This window comes from Aspergillus ibericus (genome assembly GCF_003184845.1).
Source record: "Aspergillus ibericus CBS 121593 unplaced genomic scaffold BO80scaffold_7, whole genome shotgun sequence".
NCBI classification, from domain to species: domain Eukaryota; kingdom Fungi; phylum Ascomycota; class Eurotiomycetes; order Eurotiales; family Aspergillaceae; genus Aspergillus; species Aspergillus ibericus.
This window is the reverse complement of record NW_020292105.1, coordinates 717,912-733,153: the sequence shown is the minus strand read 5'-3', so window position 1 is coordinate 733,153 and position 15,242 is coordinate 717,912. Positions and strand designations below refer to the sequence as shown.

At 52.1% G+C, this 15,242-nt stretch overlaps 6 protein-coding genes across 6 annotated transcripts; 2 read left to right on the top strand and 4 right to left on the bottom strand.

The window, feature by feature from the left end:
* Positions 1 to 237: 237 nt before the first annotated feature.
* Positions 238 to 2,087, bottom strand: BO80DRAFT_491422 (uncharacterized protein; the record flags this gene model as incomplete). The annotated part of the gene is made up of 2 exons (XM_025723695.1): positions 238 to 1,801; positions 1,944 to 2,087. The coding sequence occupies 2 exons, from the start codon at positions 2,085 to 2,087 to the stop codon at positions 248 to 250; spliced, it is 1,698 nt and encodes a 565-aa protein (XP_025578545.1). The 3' UTR covers positions 238 to 247.
* Positions 2,088 to 2,986: 899 nt separating this feature from the next.
* Positions 2,987 to 4,325, top strand: BO80DRAFT_258371 (v-SNARE/peroxisomal membrane protein A fusion protein). Its single transcript, XM_025714718.1, has 4 exons — positions 2,987 to 3,419; positions 3,494 to 3,769; positions 3,823 to 4,089; positions 4,149 to 4,325. Exons 1-4 carry the CDS (start codon positions 3,273 to 3,275, stop codon positions 4,203 to 4,205), a joined length of 747 nt encoding a protein of 248 aa, XP_025578544.1. The 5' UTR covers positions 2,987 to 3,272; the 3' UTR covers positions 4,206 to 4,325.
* A 162-nt stretch (positions 4,326 to 4,487) lies between these two features.
* BO80DRAFT_422574 (DCN1 family protein) lies at positions 4,488 to 6,930 on the bottom strand. The gene is made up of 5 exons (XM_025718855.1): positions 6,482 to 6,930; positions 6,333 to 6,376; positions 5,377 to 5,447; positions 5,152 to 5,326; positions 4,488 to 5,093 (listed from the first exon to the last, which is right to left on the bottom strand). Exons 1-5 carry the CDS (start codon positions 6,563 to 6,565, stop codon positions 4,658 to 4,660), a joined length of 810 nt encoding a protein of 269 aa, XP_025578543.1. The 5' UTR covers positions 6,566 to 6,930; the 3' UTR covers positions 4,488 to 4,657.
* A 182-nt stretch (positions 6,931 to 7,112) lies between these two features.
* BO80DRAFT_400590 (ribosome biosynthesis protein NIP7) lies at positions 7,113 to 8,379 on the bottom strand. The gene is made up of 6 exons (XM_025717528.1): positions 8,093 to 8,379; positions 7,862 to 8,030; positions 7,745 to 7,804; positions 7,512 to 7,695; positions 7,349 to 7,450; positions 7,113 to 7,296 (listed from the first exon to the last, which is right to left on the bottom strand). The coding sequence occupies exons 1-6, from the start codon at positions 8,109 to 8,111 to the stop codon at positions 7,273 to 7,275; spliced, it is 558 nt and encodes a 185-aa protein (XP_025578542.1). The 5' UTR covers positions 8,112 to 8,379; the 3' UTR covers positions 7,113 to 7,272.
* BO80DRAFT_258323 (nuclear export protein Noc3) lies at positions 7,859 to 10,556 on the top strand. The gene has a single exon (XM_025714717.1). The coding sequence runs from the start codon at positions 8,344 to 8,346 to the stop codon at positions 10,405 to 10,407; it is 2,064 nt and encodes a 687-aa protein (XP_025578541.1). The 5' UTR covers positions 7,859 to 8,343; the 3' UTR covers positions 10,408 to 10,556.
* On the bottom strand, positions 10,498 to 13,527 carry BO80DRAFT_400582 (uncharacterized protein; the record flags this gene model as incomplete). The annotated part of the gene is made up of 3 exons (XM_025717527.1): positions 10,498 to 11,753; positions 11,949 to 13,352; positions 13,416 to 13,527. The coding sequence occupies 3 exons, from the start codon at positions 13,525 to 13,527 to the stop codon at positions 10,813 to 10,815; spliced, it is 2,457 nt and encodes an 818-aa protein (XP_025578540.1). The 3' UTR covers positions 10,498 to 10,812.
* Positions 13,528 to 15,242: the final 1,715 nt, after the last annotated feature.

Here is a 15,242-nt window from a genome sequence, read left to right as displayed (position 1 = left end):
ACTTCGTTACATGGTTCCTTCCGACAATGCCTACTAAAAATACACGACAGGAACTTCCCACCCCACATCATATGTCTTAGAGCTTCCTTCTGAAACCGATGCACACATATTAGAGGTCCATATTCAACCCGGGAAAATGTCACTTGAGATCCGATCCATCAGCTAAACATCAAGTGGCTCTAGGTTGATACCCCTCTCCCACCTCCCCGGTTTGTATCTTTCTCACGATCATGTCCTGCAGTGACCTTCAGGCACGTCGTTTCCCCTTGTCCTTCGTAGGAGGTTCAGGATCAAGGGGGCAGCCACCTGATTCATCATCGTCATCGTCATCTGATTCTGGCTCCCGATACTCTTCCTCACGTTCCTCATAGATTGTCGGCGGGAACCAGACGATGGTACGCTTGACCCGATTGGGCAGATTAGGGCGCTTGGGATGCTTGTTGATACTGTTCCATGCGGTTTGATAGGTCAACGGACGAGGCCAGCCTGAAGGCATCTGTTCAGAGGAAGAGGAGGAAGGGGCGGTCTGCGAGCTGCTGGCAGTGGGATTCGCAGAGGGTTCGGAAGATGCGGCAGGTCGAGTGCTCAGCCGCCCGGGAATTTCCCTATGAGGAGGAGGTGGTGGTGCAACAGGATTAGACTTGCTGAAGAAGCCAGTAATGGCTCCAGCGACCTGGGTGGTAATTGGAGCTAGAATGGACGTCGACAGAGTGAGAGACGAAGGGGCTTTGAGAGAGCGGCTAGTGAAGGATTTACGGATCAGCCGTCTAAGCCCCCCACGGTATGGTTTAGTACGTCCATCGGATGGTAAGGCAGATGATCCAGCGATAGGCGTGGTAGAGGGTCCAATAGAGGGAGTGGCAGAGAAATCGGGCGAAGAAAGGATCATCCGTTCAGTAGGGGCATGTGAGTGGCGAGAGACATCGGGGAGAGGGACAGAGGAGGGCCTTAGTCCTAGATTGCTCACGACTCTTGCATCTGAGATGGATTGGTCGCGGAGGTCCCACTGGGTCGGGGCTCTTACTGTCGAGTCTCTGCATATCTCATTGATGCTAAGCCACACGCGTTCTTGAAGTCGAGGCGCACAATCATGACAAGCACGATAGCTGCAAGGAGGAGGGGCCACCAAGGAGTTTGCCGAACGTTCGAGAGCGGGAGGGTTATGATCTTGTTCGGAGACATCTTCAATAATCTCAACATGAGGGTTGTCATCGTCGTCGTCGGGATCAATCCCGTATATCACTCCCGTCACAGGAAACGCAACCAACTGACTAATGCGATGCTGCGTGGCTACTTGCACGACCTTCAGCTTTTGTTGCTCGAGAATTTCCTTCTGTGTGCTATCGTAGCAACCGACCTTCATTGCGTCGGCAATCCAGGGACTTACAACTGGGTCCTGGCCAGGATCCATCTGATGAGAGTACCCAGAGATGTCCACCCCACAACGATAGAACCATCCGAGAGTTGGGACATTGCCGCAGGAATCGCACGTTTCACACTCATCTATGGCATACTCGCGGAGTAGCACGTCGTGTTTGCAGTCATGTTGTCCACGGCTCCAAGCATCCTGGTCATCGTACTCGAAAAATGGAGGATAAAGTCGGATTCTCCCGTCATCCTGATGGACTATAAGCTCGTAGAAAGTATCAATAGTTGACAGATCGAAGTAAGGTCGAACCCGGCTGCTTCTGACGGAAGGTTCGCTCTCTAGAGGGGGCTCTGAGGGTGACCTGGGACTTGAGGGTGAGCTCTCGGGGCTTTCATCCCCATTTTCAGACGAATTGGAAGACATAGCAAAAGCCTGGGGATATAGGAGACACAAATGCCAGCAGGCCAGTATATGTGTGATGATGAAGGGATAGCCGTGTGAAAGGACGTGACACTTGTAGCATCCTAACAGATTTGAGCGTGCGTAATCTTTTCCCAACACTGCACTGGCTCACAGTCTCGGCGCCCAGAGTAACAGAGCAACCAAACGCTGCAAAAGAGCGTCCACACTGAGGGTTCTCATCGACACGGTAGCAGCAGAGTAGACGCCAGGGCGACAAGCCCATGGCCCTACACGGATTAAGCCGTAACGGTAACATAGTAAACGGTGTGCAGGAGAACCAAAAATTGTTCAATTTCTACATGGCAATATGGTATGAACAGACGGCTCTACCTGTGTGATTGTTAGTGGATGAAGGCTATACAGATTAGGGTAGTCTGGTATAGATACTTAGAGAATGCGGTCTATTGGTTGTCAGCCCGGTTACTCTTTGTTTAAGGTAGCACTTCGCATGCACCTCTTAGGGCTTCCGGGTTTGGGCAGATTGTTCCTACTGACAAAGTACACGTTGTCTGTCCCATTGGTTGGGATTCGATCAAGGATTGCCCCTCATGGAGACGAGAGAGAACCCGATGGACTGCATGCCATGAGTCGTAGATACAACCACCATCTACAAAATAAGAGAAATGCATAATGACAAAACATGAAAGAAAGAATGACTGAATGAAATGGGAAGGAAAATAAGACCTGGCAGATATTGATCCCCCGGCGGCCCCCAGAGATCCAGCATTGGTCGGGAGGTGGACAGGTTGTCGGAGGTGACCGAAGGCGGGCTGAAGCGGCGGGTATAAAGCGACGCAATCGCCAATTGCCGACCTCGTGGCCGACCGTCGTTGTTCCCCCTCCAGCAGTCCAGCGTCCTCCACCTTCATCCCGACTGTAGTGACTTGCGTTGCTAGACTACGGAACTAGACTACCATCAGCTTAGGGTGTGTTCCGTGGTTGACCGGGCGTCTTATCCGCGTTGACCTTCCCCATACTGCCAATAACGCCAGGAACTGGTCCTAATTCTCTTCCGACCTCGGTAAGCTTCGCTCTTGACCTTCCCGTCTGCTAGTCAGAACTGCTTGCTGCTGTTGCTGCTCATAAACAAACCAACCGATTCCCCGATTCCCCCCCCTGGTCCCTCCGTTCCCCTTTGTGTCTCGCGGGACAGCGCATCTTCCGTCACCAACCAACCCCATGTTTTCCACCTGATCTCAATCTCAATCTCACTCTCCCACTTCCGCTTCCACTCCACTCCACCCATCTTCATTTTATCAGACCCCATTGTGGTTTCTATCTTCCTCGTTATCTTGCTTGGCTAATCGTGTCCCGTAATTTCCGTAGCCGTCGTCTTCTTGACTTTATCATCCCCTGCATTCCGTCCGTCTAGTTGACCATATCGCGCGCTTAATCCCCAACCTTCTCTCAACCTCAGCCTCAACCACCCACATCAACAATCATGTCGACCAAGTTCCAAGACGTGTCCACCACCTTCCAGGACGTGTCCGCCAAATTTCAAGACGAGGCCGTCACCTCGATACGGGAAGATACAAAGGAATTGGTGCACAAGGTCGGGAATCGGTTGACTGGCGATGGCTATCTCGCTGTAGGTTGCGTCTGCAAGAATGCCCCTGATGCGTGTTCGCAGCCCACTGATTGAGGCAATGCGAACCTTTATAGCTCTACCTCCGCCAACTGCAGTCGAACCCCCTGCGCACCAAGATGTTGACCTCCGGTGTTCTGTCCAGTCTGCAAGAAATTCTGGCCTCTTGGATCGCGCATGATGTCAGCAAGCATGGCCACTACTTCAGCGCCCGCGTTCCCAAGATGGCCCTTTATGGAATGTTCATCAGTGCCCCGCTGGGCCATTTCCTCATCGGCATTCTTCAGCGGGTCTTTGCTGGCCGGACTAGCGTCAAGGCTAAGATTCTGCAGATCCTCGCCAGCAATCTGCTTGTATGTTCGATCAGTGCCTTCTAGAATTCAGCAGGAATGCTGACGCGCCGCAGGTCTCTCCCATCCAGAACGCCGTGTACCTGTGCTGCATGGCGGTGATCGCGGGCGCGCGCACCTTCCACCAGGTCCGTGCAACCGTGCGGGCTGGTTTCATGCCCGTCATGAAGGTCAGCTGGGTCACCTCGCCCATTGCGCTGGCCTTTGCCCAGAAGTTCCTCCCCGAGCACACCTGGGTGCCGTTCTTCAACATTGTCGGGTTCGTCATTGGAACCTATGTCAACACGCACACCAAGAAGAAGCGTCTTGAGGCCCTCCGCAAGGTAAGCTGATCCCCACCTCTCCGAGGATCGGATGCGATCAGTCGCTAACAGCATGGCAGCGCTATGACCAACGCCGCGGTCCTGGTAGCGAGTACGACAAGGGCGACTACCGGTAGACGATGTAAATATACTATACCTACCTTATGACTGCCGACCGGACATGTGGACTACCTCTGGTGATCGATTTGGGCCGGAATACCCGGTCGGATATGAACCTTCCGAAGCCGGAAGAAGTGCCGGGAGAGCGGCCACAGCGGCCGGGGCCCATCTAGCACACTGACCCCTGTCGTCCATCCATCCCCTATGACATCCTAATTTGATCCGAACATATCTCTCGTCTAGCTCTGGCGTCGAGATGAAGATATGTTGCGCTGCACCTGTTACGATGAATGTGTTTCGTTTTCTCTTATTTATCCTGGCGACCATCTGCATACCTCTTCCTCTCAATGCCATAGTACCCGATGTCAATACAAATCTCAAGATTCCCCATCTACAAGCCACCACTCGTAAATGCCAACGTAACCTCCGAGGAGGCAATCCCATTTGATTCTACCGAGGACGCGCCCCTCTACTCAACATCCATAGCTTCCGAGCTCTTTCCCCTCTTCTTCTGCACCCACTCAACAAAGTCATCCAAAGCACCCGGCCACGCCCCATCGGCAGTCCACCATCCAAATTCCTCATCATCCTGAGTCTTGCGCATGAACACCTCCACTTGCTCCCACAGATCCTTATTCACGGGACGCTTTCCGCGCTCCTCCAGGAACTCAATCCACCAATCCAACCACGGAGTCGTAGCGGTATTCCACTGGACTCCGCCGTTTTGCGGCGTGAAGAAGAGTCGCCACTGTTCGGCGGCAATCTCGAACTGCAGGTTGCGCTGGCCTTGCATGCGGCAGAGCGGGAAGGTGAAGCGGTACACGCGGCGGAAGAGGTCTGGTTGGATGGGAATCCGTTCGCGGATGTCTGCAGCTTGGGTGATCATTTTGCCCACTGAGTCGCAGCTGGATTGGGAAAGGTTAGACGGGTAGGATGGATAGGTGGGAAGGAGATGATGCGTACCCGGTGGCTCTCCAGCCGTTGAGAAATCCTTCGCGGGTGAATTCGCCCATAGATGGGGACTTGAGGAGCTCTGCGATCCCGAGACATGCGACTTCGTCCAGTCCTACTTTGATGTCTCCGTAGAATTTCATGGCTCCTTCGATTCCGATGCCATCGGGGTTGTCTGTGGGTGAATCTAGTTTGGTTAGTCGGTTGAAGTGGGTATAAAGTGGTGTAGGAACGAACCTCGATAACTGTCAAAGACCTTGTGGATGGCAGACGTGCTAGCAACAGTACCGGAGGAGCTCTGGAAGTATCTATAGGATTTAATTAGCGCCCGTCAGACATTTCATTGGTTCAGATCAGTCGGCCAAATCCTCTCGAAGTATATGAGAAGGATCTTAAGCAAGGCCTGGATGTCAATGCTCGATGGCTTGGGATGTCGCGTTCAGATCTTGATACCCAGGCTGGATAGTCTCAGTTGTTGGAGATCCCGGTTGCCTTGCTCTTGCACTCGCAGATCGCAAGCGATAGCATACGTTTGTGTTTATCTTGAAGAAGACAGATTGATTAGATCCCAGGGCAGACTTGTCCAACGCACGATTGTAAGCCCAAGTGTGGGAGGGGTTCTGGGAAGGCACCAACGTCGAGGACAGCTGTCAGATAGGCTTTCACACCAAAAGGCGACTGTTGTCTTGCTGCTATACGATAATAGCATTCTGACATGGTAAACCCCCAGACTAGCGCATGTTTCTCCTTTCCATCTCGTGAGGCAGAGGGAGCATTGGATGCCACCCCACCAAGCCTCGAACAAGTGTCCAGCTTAGAGAAAGTCATCATGGCAGTGCCCGCCTTACGAGATGTACTCCTGGCAATTCATGGGAGTGCCGTAGGGCAGATAGGGCTGCAGAGCTCTGGAATACTCACAGCGGAGTTGAACGCCGGCCAATACACACCTGCATTCACCACAAGCTGCTCGTTGGTTCGATCCTAAACGATCATCCGGATGGGCAGCAGACAGGATGACTCTTGGACAAATGAGACGTCACCAGGCCTAACGTATCGAAACAACCATGCAAGACACAAACACCATCGGGTCCCCAGGACGGGACCAAGCGTGACCATGAGTAGTCGAAAGAACTCAAAGCCATGGCGATAGAGTAAAGGGGTGCAGTACAATGAAAAAGAGACTGGGTACTCACGCATCAATTGCTTCTTCCAGGTTCCATCTAGCTGCTTTCAGGAACTATATGCATGAGAGGTCAGCCATCGTGACACGTGATATGCAGAGATAAGAGTTGGTTGAGCGATATGGCATATTCAAAAGACTAGCCAAGAAAGGAGAACATACCTTCGCTGCTGATGTATCCTTCGCTTGAGTGAGGTTCACAAACTGCGTTATTTGTTGCTTCTGGGCGCTCGAGTAAGGCGGCATGGTGGGGTGAGGCAGGCAGTGGCCTGCGGGGAAGATTTACTGATGTAGAATCTGTGGAGGTCTGTCCGGGTAGGAACGAGAGAGCAAAGAGCTCAAGGGGCTTTTAGTCGTCAAAGGAACCGCTGCAAGCGAGAGGATATACCAAAGGGAAGATTGTCCGGCTGCTGGATTCACTAGATGGGGAAACTGCGCATCTCCGAGTCGAGACTCGCTGACTGAGATTCCCGTGCACGTGCCCCGCATCTAACAGCAATCCTCATCTGCCCAGCTCGATCTGGTGGCAATTGATATATACGGAATCGTGAAAGACAATTTGATTAAGATTGCAACTAATCCTGGTTGTCTCCCAGAAAGACTCCGGAGACTTGGTTATTACTGTGCATGATACCCGGTCCTGACGGGGAAGGAAGGGACGGAGTCTCCTACGAGAATGCGGCAATCTCCGCGATACAGCGGAATTTACCTACACAGCCAACAAAACCCATGTTCTTGTCCCCCTGGACTCGGGGATGAATAATCCGGTTTTTCGAGCACTATGTTAGTGTCACGAGAGACAGAGGCCAGATAGATTTGATAATTGATGAATATGTGGAATGGAAAGCACTTTTTTAAATGTACAGACAGACGACTCCAGAACTCCTGCCAGAATCCCCAGGTATCTAGTATGAAATTCCCATATTCGATCCCGCGTATGCAAGGCCTTTGGCTTAGGTCGTAAAAAGAGTATCCTCCTAGGAAGAAGTCAGCAATCTGATAGTAAATGCGCTGAATTGGCCAGCCTACCTCTCTCAGGTACTCTCCAATATCTGCCTGACGGAACACGACGTTGGCTGTGGGTTCCATTCTCCGTGTCTCAGCACTAGACCGCGCAGTCACACCGAATCCCTAACGTCTATCAGCTTTGGACTCTAGCCTTCAATGCTCAACCCCTCAAGATCGCACTTACCAAAGGAGTGTCATTCATATCCATAACAATCACACCCGCATTTTCCGGGCAGTCCTCGCTGAATCTTCCAACGTGGGCCTTGGCCACGTTGGAGCCATACAGGAATGGCATGACACCGTTCTGCTTGATCCACACCTTGTACCGCGCATGAGGAGCAATGACATCCAACGCCGTCAATTGTATCCTAAGATGAATCAGTCTCTGTTCGCGGTATTCGAAGATTCCCCATTTACCTGAACTTGCCCGATTTGGTGAACTTGCCGATGCATGTACCGAGAGACAGAAGCGAGGATCTGAATATCGGAAGCGGTATTAGTACACTTCCTAATGCAGGGTTCACGAGGACTGACCTAGGGATAGAAGTGGCCATGTTGGCCAAACTCAGGCGCAAATAGTACACTCTGCTGCCGTGCAGACGGAAAACATAGCGGTCATTGTCGTCGGTTGTATCAGAAACGAGTGACGAAAGACTTTTCCCCGTATAGTTGGCGAGCTTGGTGAACAGCGTTCTTGTCTCGTCTGGAAGGTGAAAATGCTCAGTATCTCATGCGCGAGGAAAAGAAGCAGATGATCGCACTAACCTTCGGTGAGTTGACGCATCTTGAAACTTTTTGGCAATTCGCGATGCCGAAATTCAGATACTGAAAAGTCGCAAGAGTGAAACCTGCTGGCTATCAAGAACCGAATATCCTTGAAAGTCAAAAAATCTACGGAGAGTAGGCGGTGGAGCGGTAGCTTTTACCCGCTGGGTCCTAGCGCCGCAGAAAAAAAAATAAGTCAACCCGCGCAGCGAACTTGCACGACCCCAGAGAAATACCCCAGGCACGTCAAGATGGCTCCTGGACGCACAATCAAACGGAGACGGGTTAGCCCTCCTGGAGATGAAGAAAATGTTTCCAAATCCTCGGGTGGCGCATCCGTGAGCGATTTCTACAGCCATGCCGCCGAATGGGACCTCGAACAGGACTATGAGCGCCGGCCGCGCAAATTAGGCAAGAAAGACAAGGAACGAACCAGGTTGCCTATCAAAACGGCAGAAGGTCTACAGAATGTGGAGGAGCCAGAACCTGAGGCGGAAGAATCTGACAGCTTTCTGGGTACCGATGACGACGAGGAGATGGAAGATGCGAACCCCGATGACGAAGAGGACGAGGAGGAGGCCGAAGAGACACCCAAGATCCCAATGAAGCAACAAATCCTTCAAGCCAAGGAGGATCTCGCAAGAATCGCCACGCTTATCAACGAAGATCCCGAGGAGCATCTCCCCCTGTTCAAAACGATGGCCGAAATGGTGGATAAGGGAGCACATGTTGCGATTCAGAAACTGGCCCTCGCATCGCAGGCTGCGGTGTACAAAGACGTGATCCCTGGATACCGGATTCGCCCTCTCAGTGAAGAAGACATGTCCGCGAAAGTCTCCAAGGATGTGCGCAAGCTTCGGTCGTTCGAACAAACTCTCGTCACGAACTATAAGCATTACGTTCAAAAGCTGGCGGAACTTACGAAACCGGCCAAGAAGGATGGTGTCCAGGTGGATTCAGGATTGAAGAGCATTGCGATCAACTGCGCTTGCAACCTGCTCCTTTCTGTACCCCATTTCAACTTCCGTACCGAGCTCCTGAAGATTCTCGTCAACCGCCTCGCCCGGAGGCAAGTGGATGCCGATTTCGTCAAGTGCCGCGAGACAATGGAGGAAGTCTTCACAAAGGATCAGGATGGAGTTGTGTCGCTTGAGGCTGTCCGCATGCTGTCGAAGATGATGAAAGCGAAGGAATTCCGCGTACATGAGAGTGTGCTGGATAGCTTCCTCCATCTCCGTCTGCTCTCTGAATTCTCCCGCAAGGCATCAAGAGACAGGATTGATCGCGAGGAACCGGAGGAGGCGACGCAGCTCGGTAAAAAGCCAAAGCAGAAGCGGGAGTTCCGCACCAAGAAGGAACGCAAGGTCCTAAAGGAGCGCAAAGCTGTCGAGAAGGATATGAAGGTGGCTGATGCCTTGGTCTCCCACGAGGAACGGGACAAGAATCAGGCAGAAACACTGAAGCTTGTCTTTGGCATCTACTTCCGCATCCTGAAACTCCGCATCCCAACTCTCATGGGTCCTGTTCTCGAGGGTCTGGCCAAATACGCCCACTTGATCAACCAGGACTTCTTCGGTGACCTGCTTGAAGCTCTCAAAGACCTGATAGGGCATGCCGATCAAGACGCGGAGGAGGAAGAGGAGGAGGCAGAAGATACCGACGACATGGAACCAGCGACGACGCGCGACACGCACCGGGAGGCTCTCCTCTGTACCGTCACTGCCTTTGCCCTTCTGGAAGGACAAGACGCTAGCAAAGCAGCAGGTGCACTGCACCTGGACCTGAGTTTCTTCGTCAAACACCTCTACCGCTCTCTCTACACCCTCTCCATTAACCCCGATGTCGAATACAACCCCGATAAATCCCTCCGACTTCCCGACCCGAATTCCGCCGAAGCCAACACGACGTGGCGACCCAGGAAGAAGGTCAACTTCCAGACGCCCACGGTGCTTCTCCTCCGTTGTCTGCAATCTACCCTTCTGTCTCGTGCACACGGCATAGCCCCTCCGGTCCGACTCGGCAGTTTCTCCAAGAGACTCATGACGACCTCGCTTCAGCTGCCCGAGAAGTCGGCTCTTGCGACTCTGTCGCTCATGAGCCAGGTCGCCAAGCACCACGCCCGTCGGATCGCCTCCTTGTGGCACAGTGACGAGCGCAAGGGGGACGGTGTTTACAATGCGTATGCGCCAGATATCGAGGCCACCAACGTCTTCGCGGGGACAATATGGGAAGGCGAGTTATTGCGCCAGCATTACTGTCCTCAGATCCGAGACGCTGCTCTAGATATCGAGAAGATGATTGCGACACGGAAATAGTGCATTGTTATTTAGCGGGTTAATTTTCAAAGTTTTCATTACGGTCCACGCCGTTTCTTAAGTCCATAACCATCCCTTCCATCACGAGCAAGATTTACTCCTCCTTTACTTGCATAGACCTCCGATTCCCGGTAAAGAAAACATTCGCAACCACGAAACACTGCTTATCCAGGTTCGTATCTTATCCAGTCCTTTCTCATCCCACCTTGTTTTCCATCCCGAGCACCTTAAAACTCCCGGCTCAATCATCGACTCCGTCGCTCCACGGATTTGATACAGAAAAAGAAACAAGGAAAGCAAGTCATAAAAATCATGCATCGTGATCATGTCATAAGGTCGTGATATCGTTTAACTCATATCGAAAATAAGCAGTAAGGCAGACAGCCTGCCTACTTCATTCGACGTTCAAAAGAAATTGCCCTGCTGCGGATCACTCCCAGAAGCATCACGAGGATGAACATCCCTAGGAAAGATGGGAGAAGACGGACGAGGCGGACGAGGAGGCGCCATGCGCTTCAATCCTTGCGGACCAGCAGCAACAGTACTGTTATGGGAAGAACTGGAAGCAGTGGGAGTTGTAGGAGCGGGCCGGAACTTCGGATACGGGTTATCGAATCCCTGAGAAGTGGCACGAAGAGAAGCATAAGACGAAGAAGGGGTCACGTTTTGGTGGGCTTTGGGAAGGGGCCACTGCGTTGTCTTGGACTCGCTTGCAACGCCAATTATCTGATGGGATTTCGAGGCCTTCAGCACACTGGACTGGACCAGCACAGTGCGGGATCCGGTTTGCTGCTGGCGACGCTGCTGCTGCTCGAGACGAATGCGTTCAAGTTCGCGGTCGAGGATAATCTGTCGCTGCTGGGCGTTGCGAAGAGCTGGGTGAACCATGCTAGGATCGATGTCTTCTTGGCCGTTGGTGGAGGTCTGAGTTGGGCTGGTCTGCGCAGGGAGTGCAGTTGAGAGCTTGCCTTCAAGGGGTCGATTCTCCTGAGAGCGGCTGAGAGTGCGCGGGGTCTGGTCGCCATTGTGACTGTCACTATCACGCTGGCGGCGCAGGTTAAAGAAGCTCCGCTTGTGAGGGAGTTTGTTGTCCTTGCTGTGGGTTGGCGGAGTCGGCATAGCTGCTGGTCCAATTCCAGGTACCAGCTGAGCAGGAAGGTTGGTGAAGGTGGATGCCTTTGCGGTCGGGCTTCCGGAAGAGTCCTGAGTCTGGTCCTTCCAAGCAACATGCTTGACTCCGTTTTCCGTGCTTTGATGGTGCTTGTCTTTGATGGCCGGGGGCACGCTCTGGTAAGCGGCGGGCTGGCTATTCACACAGCTTGCACTTGGTAACACGGCCAACGATCCTGGCTGTTTTCCTTCTTCTTTCTTCTCTCGCTGCAACTTCTTCCTTTCACCCTTTGCTTCTTTCACCCCTCGCAGTGCCTTCTCTTCATTGCCAGCTTGCTTGCTTGAGTCCACCGTCAAGGGAGCCGGCAGGCCCTGCAGCTCAGCGCCGACGGCCATGTCCTCGGCTTCTGGGCTGCAGGGGGCAACTTTACCCTGCTCCTGAAGATCATGCCTCAGCCTTTCAAACTCCTCACGGACCTGGGCGCTGATATTTGACTGGATGACGCGCATTTCGCGACGGACCGTATCAAGCTGGTTCCTGACATCCCTCATCGTCTGCTGGGCCTCTCTCAAGAGCTCAGTCTGGGTGGCTGCTTTGTTATTGATGAGCCGGGCTAAGTCGACCATCGTATCGACGTGGTGGAAAATTTGGTCCATGTGCCAGTTGTTTTTGTCCTCGAAGGTCTTGACGAGCCTCCGGGCCGCACACTGCACGTGGAAATGGAGCTGCCCTACGTGTGACGCGAGCTGTTCTCCCAGCGCCGCCGTGTTCCGATAGTCGGGGTCTGGCGGAGCAGGAGCATATCCACCACGACTGGTGACGCTGCCAATGGGCACCTGGATGGTGACATACTCGCCGGAACATCCTTCGAGGCTGGGCTGGACCGTTGAGACCAACGACAAACGATTGTCAGAGCTCACCTCAATCCAGCTGTCTGGGTATTGGGGTGGCGCAGCCGGAATGCCTCCAACGTCAGGATGCTCTTGTTCGCGACGTGGCAGATCCGACGTCCTCTCCGAAAGGGCCGGTTCATACACAGATGGCGAATACGAGCGCGCAATCTCATTTTCGCGGACCGGGGTCGGCCCCGGTGCACCAGGCGTGGGAGACCCCTGCTCTGCCTTCATACTGCACGCGCGTTGCTGCATGGTGACGATTTCTGGCTGTCCACTGTTCGTGTACTCACCAGTCCGGGCAGCGGGTGATGATCCATCTAGGAGAACGGCCTCGAGATGCTGGTTAGTCGGTCCTTCACCTGCATCATGACTGTGGACCAGCTTGTGCTTGAATATTCCGACATCCCCGCCACTACCTTCCCTCGATGGCGTGCACACAGAGGCAGGCGACTGGGCGTCCTTCAGGCTATCGTCCAGACAAATCAAGCTTGATGTCTGAGTGGGCGGCGCGGACATTGGCACCTCGATCACCTTAGGCCTGGGCGTGTACAACTTTTCGACCTCATAATTACTGCCTCGACCATACGAATCAGACGAGGACTTAGAGGGCGAGCCCCGGACAATGGTGATTTTCGGCATGGTGCTTGCGGGCGGGATCTCTTTTCGGAATTCCTTCGCGAGGTCCTTCAGACTGAGCTTGGACCGGAGAGTCTTGAATGCCGACTTCTTCTCGGTCTTTTTCACCATGGCTGATTGACGACCCGGGTCCGTAAACGACCGTTTCTTCGTGATGCTTCTGCTCCAGATACTGGTACTTTTGGTGGAACCAGACGACGAGTCTTTGAACTCATCGGGATGAATATGTCGTGGCTTCGGCATAGCGAGAGCCAGTTCGGCATCATAGTCCAGTTTTCCTAGATCTGGAGAGACCGTTTTCACTATTTTTGTCAGTTTCGACCAGTTCATAGCAATGATCGACGAATAGACAAAGGAAAACATACCCATCTTCAGCTCCGACAGCCCACCTGCACTCTCACTCTCCCCGCTCAACCTCAACTGCTCTCTCTCCTTTGCGAGCTTCTGAGCCCACGCATTTCCCTCCACGCACGACATGATGCCGGTAACAACAAGTTAACTGTACCGCGGATATGATCAGTCAGTTCACACACACCTATGTCCTCTGTCATTCTGCAACGATCAAACTCACCCGATCGATCACGTCCACTCCGTGAAGAACACCCTCCGTTCTGTATCTAGCACAATTATTCTCTTAGCCCAACATGCCCTCGTCCAAATCAAAATAACTCAACCGGAAAGGAACTCAAATCAACCACTCACTGAACCAAAACCCCCTCTAGTCCGACAGTGCGTAGATCCAGCTTCAACTTCAACTTCAACTCCAGAGTCGACTCCAATCCAAATTACAGTAAAAAGTCCTATCGTATCATAACGCGTACCTAAAACCCTCTTAGAACTCCTCTCTGTTCTGTTCTGTTCTGTTCTGTTGCGTTCCGTTCTTTCTCGTTCAGTGAGCCCCAGTATCGTATTAGTGAAGTATGAAGCATGAAGCATGCAGTTGCAGTTGCAGTTTCAGTACGCAGTCCATTAACAAAACACGCAAAACACGCCGAGAACACAACCCACGAGAAAGGAAGCAAGCAAGCAGGCAAGTAAGTAGGTGCAGACGAAAACAAACTCCAGTAGGCAAGTAAGTAGCTAAGTAGGGAAGTAGGTGAAACCATCTCTCTCACTTAACTACTACAACTACAAAAACAAAATGTGTTACTTCATCTACTTTCGCCGGGGGGATACTGGGGGTTGGGAGTGTGTAGTGAATGAGGCTTGGGGGTCCACTTTTCTCTTTTGCTTCTTTTGGTTCTTTCTTCGGTATTTTGCTTTAAGGGTTGGGTTGGGATGTGGATACTCTGTACTGTACTTTGGATTGTATTTGGGCTGGGAGGGGGGGGGTATGGAGAGGCGCGGTTTACGGAGTGGGTTCTGTTGCGGGTGGGGGTGGTATAGAAGGGTAGAGGAGGAGGAAGAAGAAGAAGGAGGAGGAGGAGGAGGAGGTGTGGAGGGGTATTCTACTAGGCTATGTGTAGGTAGGTAGGTAGGTAGGTAGGGATTGTAGTTCAGTTCACACAGTGATACACCTCACGGGTGGATATATGGGTTGGGGCATTTATTTGATACAAGATGAGGACTGGAGTCTGTAAGGAGTATAGAAACTATTATGCTGAACTTTACATTTAGTGCTTTGTACTTTTCAGTTGCTATGCACATAGGTGTACTGGGATTGGAAAGAGATCGATTGCGGTCATTTTTCCAAACTTGGGTTGCATGGGAGGTATCTGGGTGAGTTCTCGTACTATCTGTGAAACGGAGTTGGGGGTGGCCAGTGAACAGGTGAGATGATTGAGTCACTAAGTGCAGTCTGGACTTTCCAGTGATAAATGTCAAGGCCAGTTTTCTTTAAAGTGGATTAAACAGATATTCACAAACAACTGGATATGGTCTGTATCAATAATCTACTGCATCTTAACATCATTATCATATCATCATGCACATCATTACATACTGGAAGAAATGGAGGAAATGGAAGAAACGGCAACGGCTACCAATTTGACGAAAACAATTAATGAAATCAGTAATTCAGACATTCTGAGCGGAGTGCGGAGAAATCAACTCGACATCAAGTACCAAATACAGGGGAATCGATGATAATGATAGGGGCGTGGCAAACTCGGCAAATCGAACAACTCATCGGGTATATGCATGCCAAACAAATGCTAGCAAGGGAGCAGCAAGAACGCTCATCAAGAACAGAT

Bases quoted from the DNA above. Each gene is read 5' to 3' on its own strand.
- BO80DRAFT_258371 (XM_025714718.1), top strand. From the start codon at position 3,273: ATGTCGACCAAGTTCCAAGACGTGTCCACCACCTTCCAGGACGTGTCC. The intron at 3,420-3,493 runs GTAGGTTGCGTC...GAACCTTTATAG, and splicing joins CTGGCGATGGCTATCTCGCT to CTCTACCTCCGCCAACTGCA. The intron at 4,090-4,148 runs GTAAGCTGATCC...ACAGCATGGCAG, and splicing joins GTCTTGAGGCCCTCCGCAAG to CGCTATGACCAACGCCGCGG.
- BO80DRAFT_422574 (XM_025718855.1), bottom strand. From the start codon at position 6,565: ATGCCGCCTTACTCGAGCGCCCAGAAGCAACAAATAACGCAGTTTGTG. The intron at 5,327-5,376 runs GTTCGTTCCTAC...TAACCAAACTAG, and splicing joins GGTCTTTGACAGTTATCGAG to ATTCACCCACAGACAACCCC. The intron at 5,094-5,151 runs GTACGCATCATC...TTCCCAATCCAG, and splicing joins AACGGCTGGAGAGCCACCGG to CTGCGACTCAGTGGGCAAAA.
- BO80DRAFT_400590 (XM_025717528.1), bottom strand. The intron at 7,451-7,511 runs GTAAGTGCGATC...GATAGACGTTAG, and splicing joins ATATGAATGACACTCCTTTG to GGATTCGGTGTGACTGCGCG. The intron at 7,297-7,348 runs GTAGGCTGGCCA...ACTTCTTCCTAG, and splicing joins TTGGAGAGTACCTGAGAGAG to GAGGATACTCTTTTTACGAC.
- BO80DRAFT_258323 (XM_025714717.1), top strand. From the start codon at position 8,344: ATGGCTCCTGGACGCACAATCAAACGGAGACGGGTTAGCCCTCCTGGA.